This window comes from Zeus faber (assembly GCF_960531495.2).
Source record: "Zeus faber genome assembly, chromosome: 17".
NCBI classification, from domain to species: domain Eukaryota; kingdom Metazoa; phylum Chordata; class Actinopteri; order Zeiformes; family Zeidae; genus Zeus; species Zeus faber.
In genome coordinates, this window is record NC_137204.1 from 26,132,166 (window position 1) to 26,147,637 (window position 15,472).

The 15,472-nt window shown below is 44.2% G+C and overlaps 1 protein-coding gene across 1 annotated transcript; it reads left to right on the forward strand.

Annotated features, from left to right (window-relative positions):
* The first annotated feature begins 9,002 nt into the window (after positions 1-9,002).
* Positions 9,003-14,891, forward strand: tmem230a (transmembrane protein 230a). Its single transcript, XM_080018398.1, has 4 exons — positions 9,003-9,112; positions 10,335-10,443; positions 11,151-11,273; positions 14,133-14,891. Exons 2-4 carry the CDS (start codon positions 10,342-10,344, stop codon positions 14,271-14,273), a joined length of 366 nt encoding a protein of 121 aa, XP_079874524.1. The 5' UTR covers positions 9,003-9,112; positions 10,335-10,341; the 3' UTR covers positions 14,274-14,891.
* The last annotated feature ends 581 nt before the right edge of the window (positions 14,892-15,472 follow it).

Genomic DNA, 15,472 nt, shown 5'->3' on the forward strand with positions numbered 1-15,472 from the left:
TCTCGAAGGACCTCCCGCGGGGTCCCCGGACCCGGCGTTGAGACCCTCACTTCCAGTACTACCACTCACTCACGTTTGCGGCCCAAGGCCCCGACTGTTTGGACACGGCCTTTGCTCAAGGACCAGAGAGGAGCTTCAGTCGCTGGCCCTGAAACGATAATGTCGGAGGAACATGATCAAGGCTTGAGGCTCAAGGCTCCTGCCTCCCCCCAAAAAACTGGTTCTGCTTCTTCTCACCTCAGACCTTTCTGGGGTTATTGCACCTTCTGGGGCCCGGGCAGCAAGAAAATCCTCTCTTCGGTTTTATTTTTAAGCTGGAGGAGCGTCAACAATTTCTCATTATCAGCCCAAGTTGGATAAATGCAAAGTTATTCATGGGGAGGTAAAGGCTGCTGCTGCCGAGATTACTTTGTCTAATTGTTCCTCCTCTTTTCGGCTGCTTGAACCTCAAACCTCATCAAACTGACGCCGCTGAGCGGGGCGGGTTATTATTATGTTTGGCTCGAGAGCGTTTGCGGGGAGAGAAATAAGAACTCGGAGGGGTGGGGAGTGTTGCCGATGCTGCTTCCTCTAGACGCTTCATTAAAGTGGTAATCCGTAAGATTGTTTTGTAAAAAAATAAATAAAAAAAATTCATATTTGACGTACTTTGTTTTGGCTGGAACTTCATATGAACCGGCCTTTCAGTGTGTCCTGGGCTATGCATCTGCTCCTCTGCGGGCTGCTTACAGTGTTGGTGGCGGGGTCCGCCTTCCCTGGCGAGAATGATTCGGTGAGTTCGATGAAGCAGCAAAGCCAGATTAGATCACATTCAGGTAATTATTATTGCACAGAGTACAAGTACCGAGGCCACGAAATGCTTTCCTCTGCATTTTGCCATCCTGGTAACTGGCGTGTTCAGGAGCGGTGGCCGCATGTAGCGACGCCCGGGGGAGCAGTTAGGAGGTTAAGTGTCTGGCTCAAGGACAGATGTGGTCTGTACTGTGTTGATATGGATGAATAATGCGTGTTGTTAATTTTAGGGGTTCATTGCACATTGCCACACTTAATTCAGTTGATCATTGCGTTGTATATTGTAATGTCTTTCAATATTTTGATTGTTTTTCTGTGTTTTTAGGTAAGGTTGTCTATTTCAGTTTTTTTCTGTTTTGTGATCTTTTTAGGTTTATTGTATATTGCCAAATTAAAAAAATCCAGTTAATTTTTAGGCCCATTCATACCATATATATTTTTTTTTATTTACATCTTTTTTTTTAACTTTATTATTTATTTATTTATTGTTGATTTTGGGGCTGATTGTATATTATATTTTTTTATTTGAAATTAAGTTTTAGTTTTATTGTACATTTTATTGCCAAAATTTCCAAACTGTGTAGTTCATTTTTAGGCTCATATCGTATTTTTATTTTATTTTTTTCATTTTTTTCCAATTCCTTTATAATTTTTTTATTTTTAATCTTGGTGTTTTTCGGGCTAAAAGTACACACAGCCATCGCAGTACGCAGAAACATGGTTGAGGTCTCGTGAGAACCGGGACGCTTCCGACATCTTCTCACTCAAGTTTGGTCATCATCAATCAACATTTGGAGCAGAAATTAATAATAAAAACGCTGTCGTCATCTTACCGGAAGTAGGATAACGTTGAGGCGGTTTGATTCCTTTCAGCAGCGGCCGCTTTGTGACATTGTGAACCGATGTCATAAAAGTCTCTTTCCGTCTCCGGGTGCTCATTTGCATACGGGGGGGAGTTGCCCTGTTTCAACTGCATAGTGGCGGCTCCGTGAGGCCAGCGACCAAGGAGACGACGGTCCGAGGCCGGGGGCCGCTGCGGCGTTCAATGTCAACCCGGAAAATCGCGCTGCATTTCCGAGGACCCGGAAACCAGCAATACGAACCGAACACGTCTCAACTGCACCCGTGAATTGCTGCCTGCTGCTGTATTTATTATCATTATTGCCTATTATTTGATGTGAGATATTTGATATTTTCCACTCTCGAGAAGAATAAAGTATCCGTCCGTCCGTCCATCTGTTTATCTATTCTGTCATCAGTCCTCATATGGCAGATCTCTGCTCCTCCAAACTGAAATATGTCATGATGTCCGGTCCAACTACCCACTGGCCCGGCCATGTTTGTCGCGCACCCGGAGAAGATCTTATCGTATCCAATTGATTATTATTTTTTTTTTTCATAGGCGGTCAGACCTCAGCCCGGTCCACGTGGGACAGCGAGACGACGGGGTCCGAGCTGACAGCGACACCGACATGACACACCCGCGTCCATCAGAACGTGCGGCGCGCCGCTGTTTTGTCGATGTTTTGCCCCCAACCCCCGTGCGGACGCAGCGAAGGTACGGCCTGAAGGAATTATGTCCGTTCTAATCGCATTTTCCGCGCTCTACAGTCTAAGCTCCTCGCCGATGTCGCTGGACAATCCGGGACACGAGTGGCTTCCATTACTGTAAGATCGAGGTCAAACGAGGCCGCAGCGCCCCGCGTGAATGAGATTTGGAGATAAATAATAGATATTATTGCGGGGTGGAGATTCATCAAGTAGTGTACTTTCCGGTTTGAAAAATGGAGTTTGAAATGTGCACTTTTGTTTCATTAACTCGCACACCCTCTGGCACCGTTGGGAAAAAACTGAGATAGATCCATCAACAGCACAGGCAGCAGCGGTCGCAAAGAACCAAAAGAGAAACGACCGCGGATGGAATAGACAGGAAGCCGGTGGCGCGGCCGTCGTGGACGAGGGAGAAGGTTCAGCTTCACTCGAGGGAAGTTCTATTGATCTTTTTTACTGTTTAGGATTCCAAGATCTCACCCTGAGAGTTCCCATTTTCTTTGTTTTCCCATTTGGATTCAAGGAGCCTCATGTGTACCTACCTACCTACGACATACTACCTACCTACTTACCTACCTACTACATACTACCTACCTACTCACCTGCCTACCTACGACATATTACCTACCTACTTATCTACCTTTTACATACTACCTACCTACTTACCTACCTACCTCCCTATGTACCTACCTACCTTTTACATACTACCTACCTACTTACTGACCTACCGCCCTATGTACCTACTTACCTACTACATACTATATACCTACTTACCTACCTACCTACTACATACTACCTACCTAATTACCTACCTACCTACTTACCTAGCTATCTACCTGTGTACCTACCTACTTACCTAGCTACCTACCTATGTACCTACCCACTTACCTAGCTATCTACCTATGTACCTACCTACTTACCTACCTACCTTCCTATGTACCTACCTACTTAGCTAGCTTCCTATCTCCCTACTTCCCTATGTACCTCCCGACTACATACGACCTATCTACTTACTTACTTACCTCCCTATGTATCTACCAACTTACCGATCTACCTCCCTATGTGCCTACCCACTCACCTACCTCCCTACTTACCTATGTACCTAGATACCTTCCTACCTACCTCCCTATGAGCCTACCCACTCACCTACCTCCCTACTTACCTATGTACCTACCTACCTTCCTACCTACCTCCCTAACTACCCTCTTACCTACTGGCCATCAGACGTGGACTGGAGTGTCTTACAGACGAGTAAAGTTGACATGCTTTGCATGGTATTTGGTGCATAACTTAGATCCATGCCTCAATACAAGACGTACACGACCAGAAACATGAAAACAACACTGCAAACAACTGCTTCCCTATCTCTGTTCTCTGAGGGACATCACTCGTCTCTGCTGTAAAGGCTAAAAGATTAAAACCACGGTAAACCACACAGCACGTTTCTGCGATTCAAATAACAGCTCCTGTGAAAGGGTTCGATTTCTGTGGATTCACAGACATGCAACACCCAGCATTCACTCTGATTCCATCCGATTAACAACAACCACCTCGTATGTTCTTTTGGATTAATGTATAATTAGATACTTATCTTCTTACCTCCCTACCTACTACATATGCACTACCTACTTACCTACCTCCCTCCCTTTGTACCTACCTACAGACCTACCTCCCTACCTACCAGTGTACCTACCTTCTTACCTACGTACCTACCTATCTACCTACCTTCCAACCTACCTACCTCTGTACATACCATACCTACCTACCAACAGACAAACTCTACTTACGTACCTACCAACCTAAGTACCTAGCTACCTAAATACCTTCCAACGTACCTGCCTACCTACCGACTTGCCTATAGACTGTATCTACCAACCTACCTACAGTACTACCACCCTATCTCCCTAACTACTACTTAACAACCTACAAACTACCTACAAACTACCTTCATACCTGCCTGCCTACATACCTACCTATCTACCTACCTCCCTACCTACCTATGTACCTAACTTCTTACCTACCAACCTACCTACCTCTGTACATACAATACCTACCTACCAACTGACAAATCTAGTTACATACCTACCAACCAAGTACTTAGCTACCTAAATACCTTCCAACGTACCTGCCTACCTACTAACCTACCTACTTGCCTATATACTGTATCTACCAACCTTCCTACCTACAGTACTACCTACCTACCTACCTACCTACCTACCCACCTGCCTGCCTACCTACCTACACACTGACCAACCTCCATATGTACCGACCAACTTAACTACTTGTCTACCTCCCTTAATACTGTATCGACCAACCTACCTACCTACTACCAACCCATCTATCTACTACCTACCAACCTATCTAGATAACTATCAACCTACCAATCCATCTATCTATCTACACTGCCTACCTACAAACCTATCTGCATACCTACCAATCCTCTACCCATCTGCCAACTGATGAACCTACTTACATACTACTTGCCTACCTACTTTTATACGATATCGACCAACCTACCAACCTAAACCGACCTATCTACTACCTACCAACCTATCTACATGTCTATCTACCTGCCAACCCATCAATCTACCTACCCTTCCTAAGAACCTATCTGTGTAACTACCCATCCTCTACCTATGTACCCACCTACCTACCTACATACCTATCTGCATACCTACCTATCCTCTACCCACCGACCAACAGATGAACCTACTTACGTACTACTTGCCTACCTACCATTATACTGTATCGACCATCTACCTACCAACCCATCTATCAACCTACTTACCTACGACCAGAGAGGAATCTGAAGCCTTGTACATAAAAACAGCGATAGGCAGACTCCTTGTAAATATTGCTCAAGGAATTCTGTTGAATTATGTATGTGTTTTATTTTGGCAGAAATCCAAGACTTTCATATAACTCACAGTAAGTGGGATGGTTGCTTTGAGTAATGAATAGAATAACATTATGGTAAACTGTGTCGAGTTACTTTTGAGTGGCAGTGGCAGCATGGGCATACAGAGTACTTCCATAATCAAGGGCAGGCAAGTTATGATGATTTATCTATTCTTAAATAAAATCCAAAAATGCTTAACCCAAAATAAAACATTTTTACTGGATTGTTTGTTGGTATTTGCAGTACGTACAGTTCTCGTAGAATTTATGAATTGAATATTGATTCGAGATGTCTGGGGGTCATTAGACATGGACTGGAGTGTCTTACAGACGAGTAAAGTTGACATGCTTTGCATGGAATTTGGTGCATAACTTAGATCCATGCCTCAATACACGACGTACACGACCAGAAACATGAAAACAACACTGCAAACAATTGCTTCCCTATCTCTGTTCTCTGAGGACATCACTCGTCTCTGCTGTAAAGGCTAAAAGATTAAAACCACGGCAAACCACACAGCACGTTTCTGGGATTCAAATAACAGCTCCTGTGAAAGGGTTCGATTTCTGTGGATTCACAGCCCTGCAACACCCAGCATTCACCCTGATTCCACCCGATTAACCACAACCACCTTGGTCCAATCTTTTGGATTAATGTGCAATTGAATAAATATCCTTTTTCTTTCCTTGGTGTGTCGGTCCACTGGTCTTTGAGCCAGGCCATGATGACAAATTCCAGGTTGAAGTGCTTCAGGCGCCCTCTTGAGGGGGAGGGTGTCACGGCTTGTGCCTTAGACGGGTCCTGCTACCACTGGGTTGAAATCGATCAACTCTATTTCCAGATCACATGCGCTTGGTGATTGCTCTTCGTGGGTATGTTTGGCCGCTGGGCTTGTATCTCTATCTTGCCCTGTTCATTTGCTGCGTTCTCCTTGCAAGGATGTGTCCCTTTACTCCCCGCTTCTCTTGTTCTTTTGCCCCGGCTCCGGACAGGGTCTGGACGTTTCCGTTGGGTTGTTATGGTTCAATTTGTTGTGCACGCGTCGCAAACAACACCAACGTTCCCACTCATGCAACACCCTGCGACCACACTGATTCCGCTGTCGGACTGCCTTGTGAGGCTAACCCGGACCCGGAGCCTAACCCTTTGGATTTCAGTTGCGATCCAAGAAATACAGCCTTACTTAGTGTTTTAATCAGCTTTGTGCTTTTTTACAGGGTCATAACATCAGACCTATACCCCTTTGCTGTGTTCTCCTATCCTGGGTGGAGTATTGGTTTGGTTTGGAATCCCATCAATGAGTTAGCTACTTTAGATTGTGGCTGGAGTCTATTTGATGGTCATGATCGTGTGCACTCAAGTTCAGTTCCTCATGTGGGGCTTTATTCAAAAGATCAGGATTTGCTCTGCATAGTTTTAAAACCTGCAGATAGAGCAAGTGATTTACCAGTTTGACCTTCTCCGAAACCACCACCAGATTCACATTCGTCCACAGGGGTTAACCTAGGTCTTTGAAAAGGGAAGTGCATTGCTTCCTAAACTCATTGGAGGTGGCGCAGGTCGCTGGGCTGCATCGTGTTTGTAACTTTGTATCTTTTATTTTCTCTGAAGTATTTTCGGTTTTGAACAGCTGGGTCTGGAGGGCAAAGTATTTTTCCCTTGCCTTGACGTTGATACGCAATGACATGGATGATCTTCCGTTTTACCCCTTTGACTCTACCTTGACCGATCCAGCTGTGAGGCATGGCCCTCCATCCGCCCTGGTTCCCTGCTTTCAGAGAGCAGGGGGAATTAATGCAGTTTTTATCCATCTGTGGTGGCTACCAAAGGGAAAGAAGCGAAGGAAAAGACCTCCAGAAGGGTTCTCGGGGGCTAGGATGTCGCCTTGACAAGGTAAGACGCTATTTGGGAAATAGGCGAAATAATTGTCAACAAAGAGTAAAACAAGGTTCCTCGATTAATTTCTTGCACTGCGCTGTCACTTATATGCATCCTATGTATTCTATTCATTTAACTTCATGCATTCTATGTCCTTTTATAATTGATAACCCTAACCCTAAACCCAAACCCTTTGCGCTTTGTCTTAATGCTTTTGATGTTTTATGTAAAGCACTTTGAATTGCCTTGTTGTTATTGTGCCAAATAAACTTGCTTGGTCCTGCCAGCATGGGGAACATGCTTAATATCCTCAGCTTAATATCCTCCCAAATCAGCTAGAATCTGGTCACCGTGTCCATCCCATAATCTATTCTTTGGGCCCGCCAAAGGTGATAGTCAGTGCCAGCTTTGGATGGACTCCCAGGATCAACATAGGCATACTGTATTTTGGTACTAAAAAGATTTGGCGGGATTGGGATACAATACCTACATGCAATAAGTGATAGCCGTAGCAGGCTACGTAGGAAGGACAATGGCAAATTAAGCATTTTTAGAGGACATGCCCAAGGCTGCCCAAGCCTCTTTACAGATCAATTGGATTGATCAATGGCTGATCAGCCGATTCCCACTGCCCAGAGAAGCTCTTCTTTATTGCCATAATTTCCTGGAGCTGCACCCAATCACCAAAACACCTCACGTCCAAGTCCTCTCCACCACGGGCCTCCTGCCTGGACATTTCGGGGGGAAATAGGAGTGTGAAGGACATTATAGGGCCCACCAAACAGCCGTGTAGAGGGGACGATCCACGGTTGCTGGGATGCCTCAGTATGAGGACAGGTGGATTGCACCCAGGGGCGGCGTCATCTATCCACTCCGTTCAATTTGTAGACGGGGGAACAAAAGAATCACCACTCAGTCAACGCACGGCAAATCTTCAATGCGTTGAGTGCCAAATACTGAGTGTTTCCGCTCGCCGGAGAGGAGTTATACCTGCATACTGCATTCCTTGGAAGGATTCCACTTGAAGCCATTTCACTAATAATTGCCGCCATCCTCCTGCCCTGGCCCGTTAAATCAAGAGGCTGCTGTCCTCCACCTGTTTGTTTGTTCTTTGTTTCTTCTCGTTTTGGCCCCAACTTTTATCCCAAACCGTTTTTAATTTGACCTCCAGCCAGGGGGCGGACCCCAGGGGACACAGCATTCACTGCCTCCGTTAATGGAGCCCAATATAAAATGTTCCTGTCTTTACTTTCTGAAACAATAAGTTCTATTTCAGTAATATTATATTCAGAACTTTTTTTTGTTTGATTATATTACTATTATTATTATTATTTTAGGGCCCATGATTCACATTTTTTAAGACTCGTCCGTCTCCTCTGCTCCGTTTCTGATTCTGCAAAGTCTGGATTTCCTTCTGTGGAGAAATCAGGGCCTGGTGTTACACCAAATACAATTGCAGGCATGATGTGCCTACCAGGTATTTAAATTATAATCCGGATTTGCAAACATACACACGTCTTTGTCAATCTGCCGCAACCAAACACATTTCTACCCACTTTTACGCATGTATTATCAAATGAAGCACATAGTGATTGGCTCAGAAACTGCATTCAAAGATGAGCAACATGATAAATCAGTCTTGACTTGATTATGGTACATTTCTTATTTTCTATTCTATTTATATTTTCAGTTTACAGTGAATCAGTGTTTGTTAGTTAGTACGCAGTGCGTCTGAATGAAAAATGCAAATGTAATTATTGAATTTGAATTTACAATATTTAGATGCATATAAAATAAAGTAAAATACAATATTTATCATATTGTTACGCGCGCTTAGCGCCGCCAACGGAGCCGCATCCCTTCTGCGCACGCGCACGGGAGGTAGAGCCCGGAAGTGACAGGTTGACAACACAACAGTCGTGTTGTTTACAGAGGAACGAGCAGGATCCCGGTGCGACGGCTCCGTGGTTTTACTCTGAACGCTCACTCGAGGTAAAACAACAACAAAAAGCATCACTTGAATTAAAAAAAGGTCCGCTCTTTTTAATTTTTACGATCATCGGTGTTCGGTTCTCTCGCTGGTTCTGTAAGGAAGCTACACGCTGCCGCAGCCAGTGCAGACCAGGCGGGCGCTTGTAGCATCGCGGTGGTTTCAAGTTATTTTTCCAAACCTTTCGGCGTCGTCAACCACTGTCGACATGTTCTTTATTTGGCTTTCTGCGTTGGGGACAACCCGGTATGTCGCGCTACCGTAGTTACCGTCGTGCACGGGTTCTCCAGAAGGACGCAGCCTTCAGCTAGCTTCGGCTAACGCTTCCAAACCAAGCAGAACAAAACACACACACAGCGGTTTGTCTACTTTGGGAATATGTGTCTGGCTCCGATGTGTTCTCCTTTTTTAAGAACCGAAGAACCGTTTAAAATGCACTTTAATCTGTCCTTGCGTTGTGGAAGATGGACTGCTAAATGAAAAGAGTAAGTCTAAAAGTAAACAGTGGTCTGTCGCACGCTCTCTGTACTGTTGTCATATTTTATCCACATTAACGACACTTCTGTTTGGATAGTTTTGGGGTAAAATTAGGGTTCCCACGCAATTCTAAATATTTATTTTTTGTTTTTATTTTTTATATTTATCATAAAACATAGTACATATTTTTATAGCATATTCGAAGTGCTTTTAGAGGGCATACAATAGATTATTTTAACAGAGGGCAGAGTAAAAACACAGAAGTATAAAGCCAAAGACGGATAAAAAAGACATAATAAAATCACGGATCAATTTAAAATTTAGCAGGACTCGAACCCATGCATATATTGGTCGTTGGGACTTTTTTTTTATTCACTTTGGAATAAAAATCTAAACACAGACAAAAAAACCCCACAGGTTAAAGTGCAATTTGAAGCAGGCCAACACACTTAAAGTAGTGGGACTCGAAGCCACCCATTTGAAGTTGTTAGGACTCAAACCCAGCTAGAAACTCAATAGGACCTTTATTACACACTTTGGAATAAAAATCAAAAAGCAGACAAAAAAAGAAGAACGAAAAATGGTTCAAGTGCAATTTAAAAACAGGCCTACACACTTACACGTGGTGGAAATCGAAGCCGCACCCACTAAATCTCCTTGTTTCTAGCCTCTCATTCAAGTCGCTTTCAGCAAAAGCGTGTGCTAAATGAATAAATCTAATAACGGGAGGAAAATCTACGTCTCCAGCTCCACCATGATGCCGAGTCGGAGCACCTCGTTGGGCGGAGGAATGTCCAACAACAAGGTGAAATACTCCAGACTGGCGGCCGACGACGACGGCTACATCGACCTGCAGGTGAGGGCCTATTACCCCGCTTTTAGTCGGTGAATAATTATCATAGAAATAATTGCGATTAACAAAATAATTGTCCTTTTTTGGCACAAGTTGTAAATAATACATTTTTATACCTAATGCAGAAGAGGACTTAACGTATTATTGATGTATTATTTGCCTCCACTGAAATGAATGAAAACAGAACCAGAATCTGTTTATTCTGACATGGAATCTGTCGTGAGGCTTGGTGCGTTTTTTTAATTAGCCGACAGTTGGCAAAGGAAAAGAAAAACTCAACAGTGTGAAAAGTAAAGAAATATAATAAGTTACCAAATATACAGAAATAGCCTAAATCTATTAAAAAAAAAATCCATCTATCTATCTATCTATCTATCTATCTATCTATCTATCTATCTATCTATCTATCTATCTATCATTGAACAGGAAATTGTTAGAATAGACAGTAGATTGTAAGCTGGATGGATAAAAAAGATTGATACATGGAAAGATGGATGGATAGATGTTTGGATAGATTGACAGAACGACGGATGGATCGATGGATAGGTAGATTGTTCGATGATAGGTGGATATATGGATGATAGATAGAAAATGTATGGATAGGTAGAAAGATGGATGAATAGATGAATAGACAGATAGATGGATGGATGGATGTATAGATAGATGGATGTGAATGAACAGATGTTGTGTTTCCTGCCCCTGACGCTCAGTTCAAGAGGAGTCCTCCCAAGGTTCCCTACAAGGCCATCGCTCTGGCCACCTTCCTCTTCCTCATCGGCTCCTTGTTGATCATCGTGGGCGCGCTGCTCCTGGCCGGCTCCATCAAGGTGGAGGTGGGTTGGCTTTCACACCAAACGTCCCTCCAGTTTAAACAGGGAAACTACGGCTGGAGGGGACCTTGACCTCGGCCTTTCAGTGAAATGTTGTTACGCTGCACACCTCAGCTACACCACCTTTAATATCACAGTTGGCTTCTTTGTGGAGGAGTTTTCAAAATAAAAGCACAGCCAGTGATACGGCCTGAGTTACATGCGCATGACGGAAAACATTTATTTTTGGAATGTGCTGTATCACCCGGGCTAACCCTCAATCCCCCAAATGGGAAAAACAATGTGCGTTATGTGCTTAATGTCACGATTTGTTAATTTCGTCCTAATCTAATATTAAAACTCAGAGTTCTGTCTTTTTTCTTTAGGCTTATCAGAGTCATCTGATAAGACTTAATATGATATTACAGTCACCGCTTTAAAAGTCCTTCGGGTGGAAAGTGAGTTTTTATCAAAAACCTCTGTTACTATGATTAACCACACAGAGTGAAACAATATAAAATAAATTAATACAATTTAAACTTGATGAGATCCACATGTACAGAGGCGTACAATACCAGCATGGCTACAGGCTTCCTACTAAAAAAGTAATAAAAAACCTTATGCAACTTGAAAAGGTGCCGATTATAGTAAATCCAATATGCGACACTGCCCCCTGTTGGTCAAACAATATAATTGTATTTCAGCCTCGAAATAATTTCCTTTGCGACGTTCCAGCAATGAGACATTATTGGGCTGAACTTTTAGCAGTGTTTTTTATCTTATTTTATTTATTTTTTTATTCTAGTTTATTCCGCTCTGTGATCAGACTTTGGTCACTAATCCAGATAAGATGCTCAGAACACATCAGGGGAAAATAATTTTGCATCTTTTTGGGCATTTTCCTTTTGGATTTGTTTTTTTCTTCCCCTCACAAAAAGAGCGACTTATTTGGAATTCATGTTTTGAAAAAAGTCTGTGAAAATACGTGTTTTATTCGAGTCGGTGGGAAACGACACGGTAAAAGAAATGCATTTGAAAAGACCCTTTTTTTTAATTTGATAAAATTGACTAAATTGCATTTTAATTAAATTAAAACTACAAAATAAAATCAATCAATTATAAAATTAAGACACCCTCTGCGTTTATTTCTAGTCTTCCACTCAGTGAAAACAATTATTAACGTCTCTGTCAGAGCATTACAAACTCAAAACAAAATTTTTATCTATCATTTTGGTTTTCGACTGCACTTTTTGCTGCAACACAGCAGCTCCTCAGTCGCCGCCCAAGAATTATCATGAAGAGCAATTTTTAACCACCAAAAACTCTAAAAGTTCGAAACCCCGTTGAGGCTGCTGGAAGTACAGATTGAAGTGTGATTATGCCATTAGGCCACTCGCTGTGGAATTAAAAGCCTTTTCCGCTCCTTCTGCTTCCTTGGGACGTAGGGAACGCAGCTTTCTGGAGAAGTGATTGCTACTCACGTTAACGACGTGGGCTGGGAGCTCTGGGTGTACTTCATCACCACGGCAACCGTGCGTGAACGACGGGTTTGGATACACAGCATATATTACACTTCATAGCCAAAAGTTTGTGGACTGCCTGCCTGTCTGGTCGGCCTGCCTGTCATGGGCCTGTCTGTTTCAGCCACGCCCATGACTGACACGTGTATGAAACCCAGCAAACAGCCGTGCAGCCTCCCCGGACGTCTGCAGTGGAACGGTGTCGCGCTATAGAGCTCGGGTGGCGCCGTTCCCAAAAACCCCGCTCCACCCGCCCGGCTCCACCCAAGGTTCTGTTATCCTGAAGGGGAAACGTCCCGGATCGCCCGTCCTCAATCAGCAGGGAGTTCCAAATGGGCTGCGGAGGCAGCGTTGGCACGGGGGCCGCTCGTCGCAGGCTTCGCGAAGCCTGAACGTCGTGTGCGATGCCAGGCGTCGGCTAGAGTGGTGTAAAGCGTTGGCTGGAGTGGTGTAAAGCGTTGGCTGGAGTGGTGTGAAGCGCGACGTCTTTAGGCTCTGGAGCGGTAGAAAGGTGTTCTCCGTCTTCGCCATCTGCCGTCTGATGGAGCGGTCTGGGTTTGGGCGATGCCACGACAACGCTGCCTGCCTGCGCGCAGAGTGCCAACTGTAAAGGTGGGTGGTGGAGGAATAATGGTCCTGGGCCGTTTCTCATGGTTTGGGCTCCGCCCTTTAACTCCAGTGAAGGGGAATCTTAACACTGCAGCACACGACGACATCGTAGAGAACTGTGCCCTTCCAACTTTGTTGCAACAGTTTGGGGAGGGTCCTTTCCTGTCTCAGCAGGACACAAAGCCAGGTCCATAAAGAAATGCTTTACTGACTCTGGAAGAACTGGACTGGCCTGCACAGAGACCACACCCCAACCCCACCCCACCCCGCGGGGGTGAGTTGGAGCGCAGGCGGCGAGCCACACCCCCATCGCCAAACATCAGTTCCAAAGTCCAGTGGAACAACCTTCCCAGAACAGCGGAGGTTGTTCTAGCAGCAGAGGAGGGAACAACTCCATGTTAATGTCCATGGTTTAGAATTAAATGTTCAGCAAGAACGTGTGTGTGTGTGTGTGTGTGTGTGTGTGTGTGTGTGTGTGTGTGTGTGTGTGTGTGTGTGTGTGTGTGTGTGTGTGTGTGTGTGTGTGTGTGTGTGTGTGTGTGTGTGTGTGTGTGTGTATATATATATATATATATATATATATATATATATATGTATATATTCAAATATAACTTCACACTATTCCAAAAGGCTTCGCTAACAATCCGGTGGCCCAAAAATGAAATATTTAAATGTGATTTTATAGGAGGAGGCCGTTTTCATGTTTTTGTTTCATTTTTATTTCTGTTCCATTCCCACCGCTGTCCGTCGGCAGCACCCGGACCGCACCGTCCCGGTGCTCATCATCGGGATCCTGGTCTTCCTCCCCGGCTTCTACCACCTGAGGATCGCCTACTACGCCTCCAAGGGTTACCGCGGTTACTCCTACGACGACATCCCAGACTTCGGCGACTGAGGCGGTGGGAACCGGCGCGACGCCGGTGGAACCCCGTGGAACCGGCGGCTTCCTCCCCAGGTTCCCCCAGACGCGGAGCGCGCTTGGCCGAGGGGCCGGCTCCGACCCCGTCCTCCTCCACCTCCTGCTGCTGGTGCCGCCGTAGTGCGGGTGCATTAGCTGCACCTGTGGCGTCTTCTCCTCTTTTGTTCCTACTTTGAAGTGTGATATATGATGTTTATGCTGAGAGGCCTGGCTTGGTTCACGCCTCGACACGTCTTGGAAGTGTTAATTCCTACTTTCCAGAGCGGCGCGGGAAGGAAAGAGGAACAAGGTTATTTTTCTTTTTTCTTTTTTGTTAAACTTGAGAAGTAGCATGGAAACATCGCTGTTTGCGACCCGTTAATCAAGTATTTATTACTCAAAGAATTACACTGAAATGGTATTTCGCTCGTATGAAATTAAACGCTCATACTGGAACAGTTTATCTTTTTAATATTATCCAAAGATCGGTCGCTCTTGACTGAATGAGTAGTATATTTATAAACTGAATATTTGTACTTTTAACATTTCTTTCTACTGTATTGCTGTTTATGAACTGAGGTTGAAAATAAAAAAAATAAAAAAAGAATGCAATTACATTTTCATGACAATGGTTGATTTTCTTTTCGGGAATTTACTTTAGGATGCTGCTCGTCATTTTAGAAACATCAACAGAACGGGGATGGTAGCTCAGGCGGTAGAGCTGGTGGTCTAGTGATCTAAAGGTTGCTGGTTGGATCCCAGGCTCCTCCTGCTAACATGCTGTAGTGTCCTTGAGCAAGACACTTAACCCCTAATTGCTCCTGATGGCTGCGTCCGTCGGTGTTTGAACAATTGTAAGTCGCTTTGGATAAAAGCGTCTGATCAATGACTAAATGTAAAATGTAGAACATATGTGGATAAAGGGCGCTCTCTTGTGGTTATGGCGGAAATGAACTTGCTCTCAATGGTTCTCGCTCCAACAAACAGTCCTTTCTTCTTTATTTATTTTTCTTTTTTTATTTCTTCTCTTTCTCTTTAAAATGTTTCACGTTCCCAATTTTCTCGAATATGTCAGACTTTTAACGTTCTCGATTTCTAGTTATCAATCTTATTATATTGCGTCATATCTTAGTACCCTGGGGTTCCCAAACTTTTCTTTGGTAAGGCCCTGCCACACGGCGCACACACACACACAC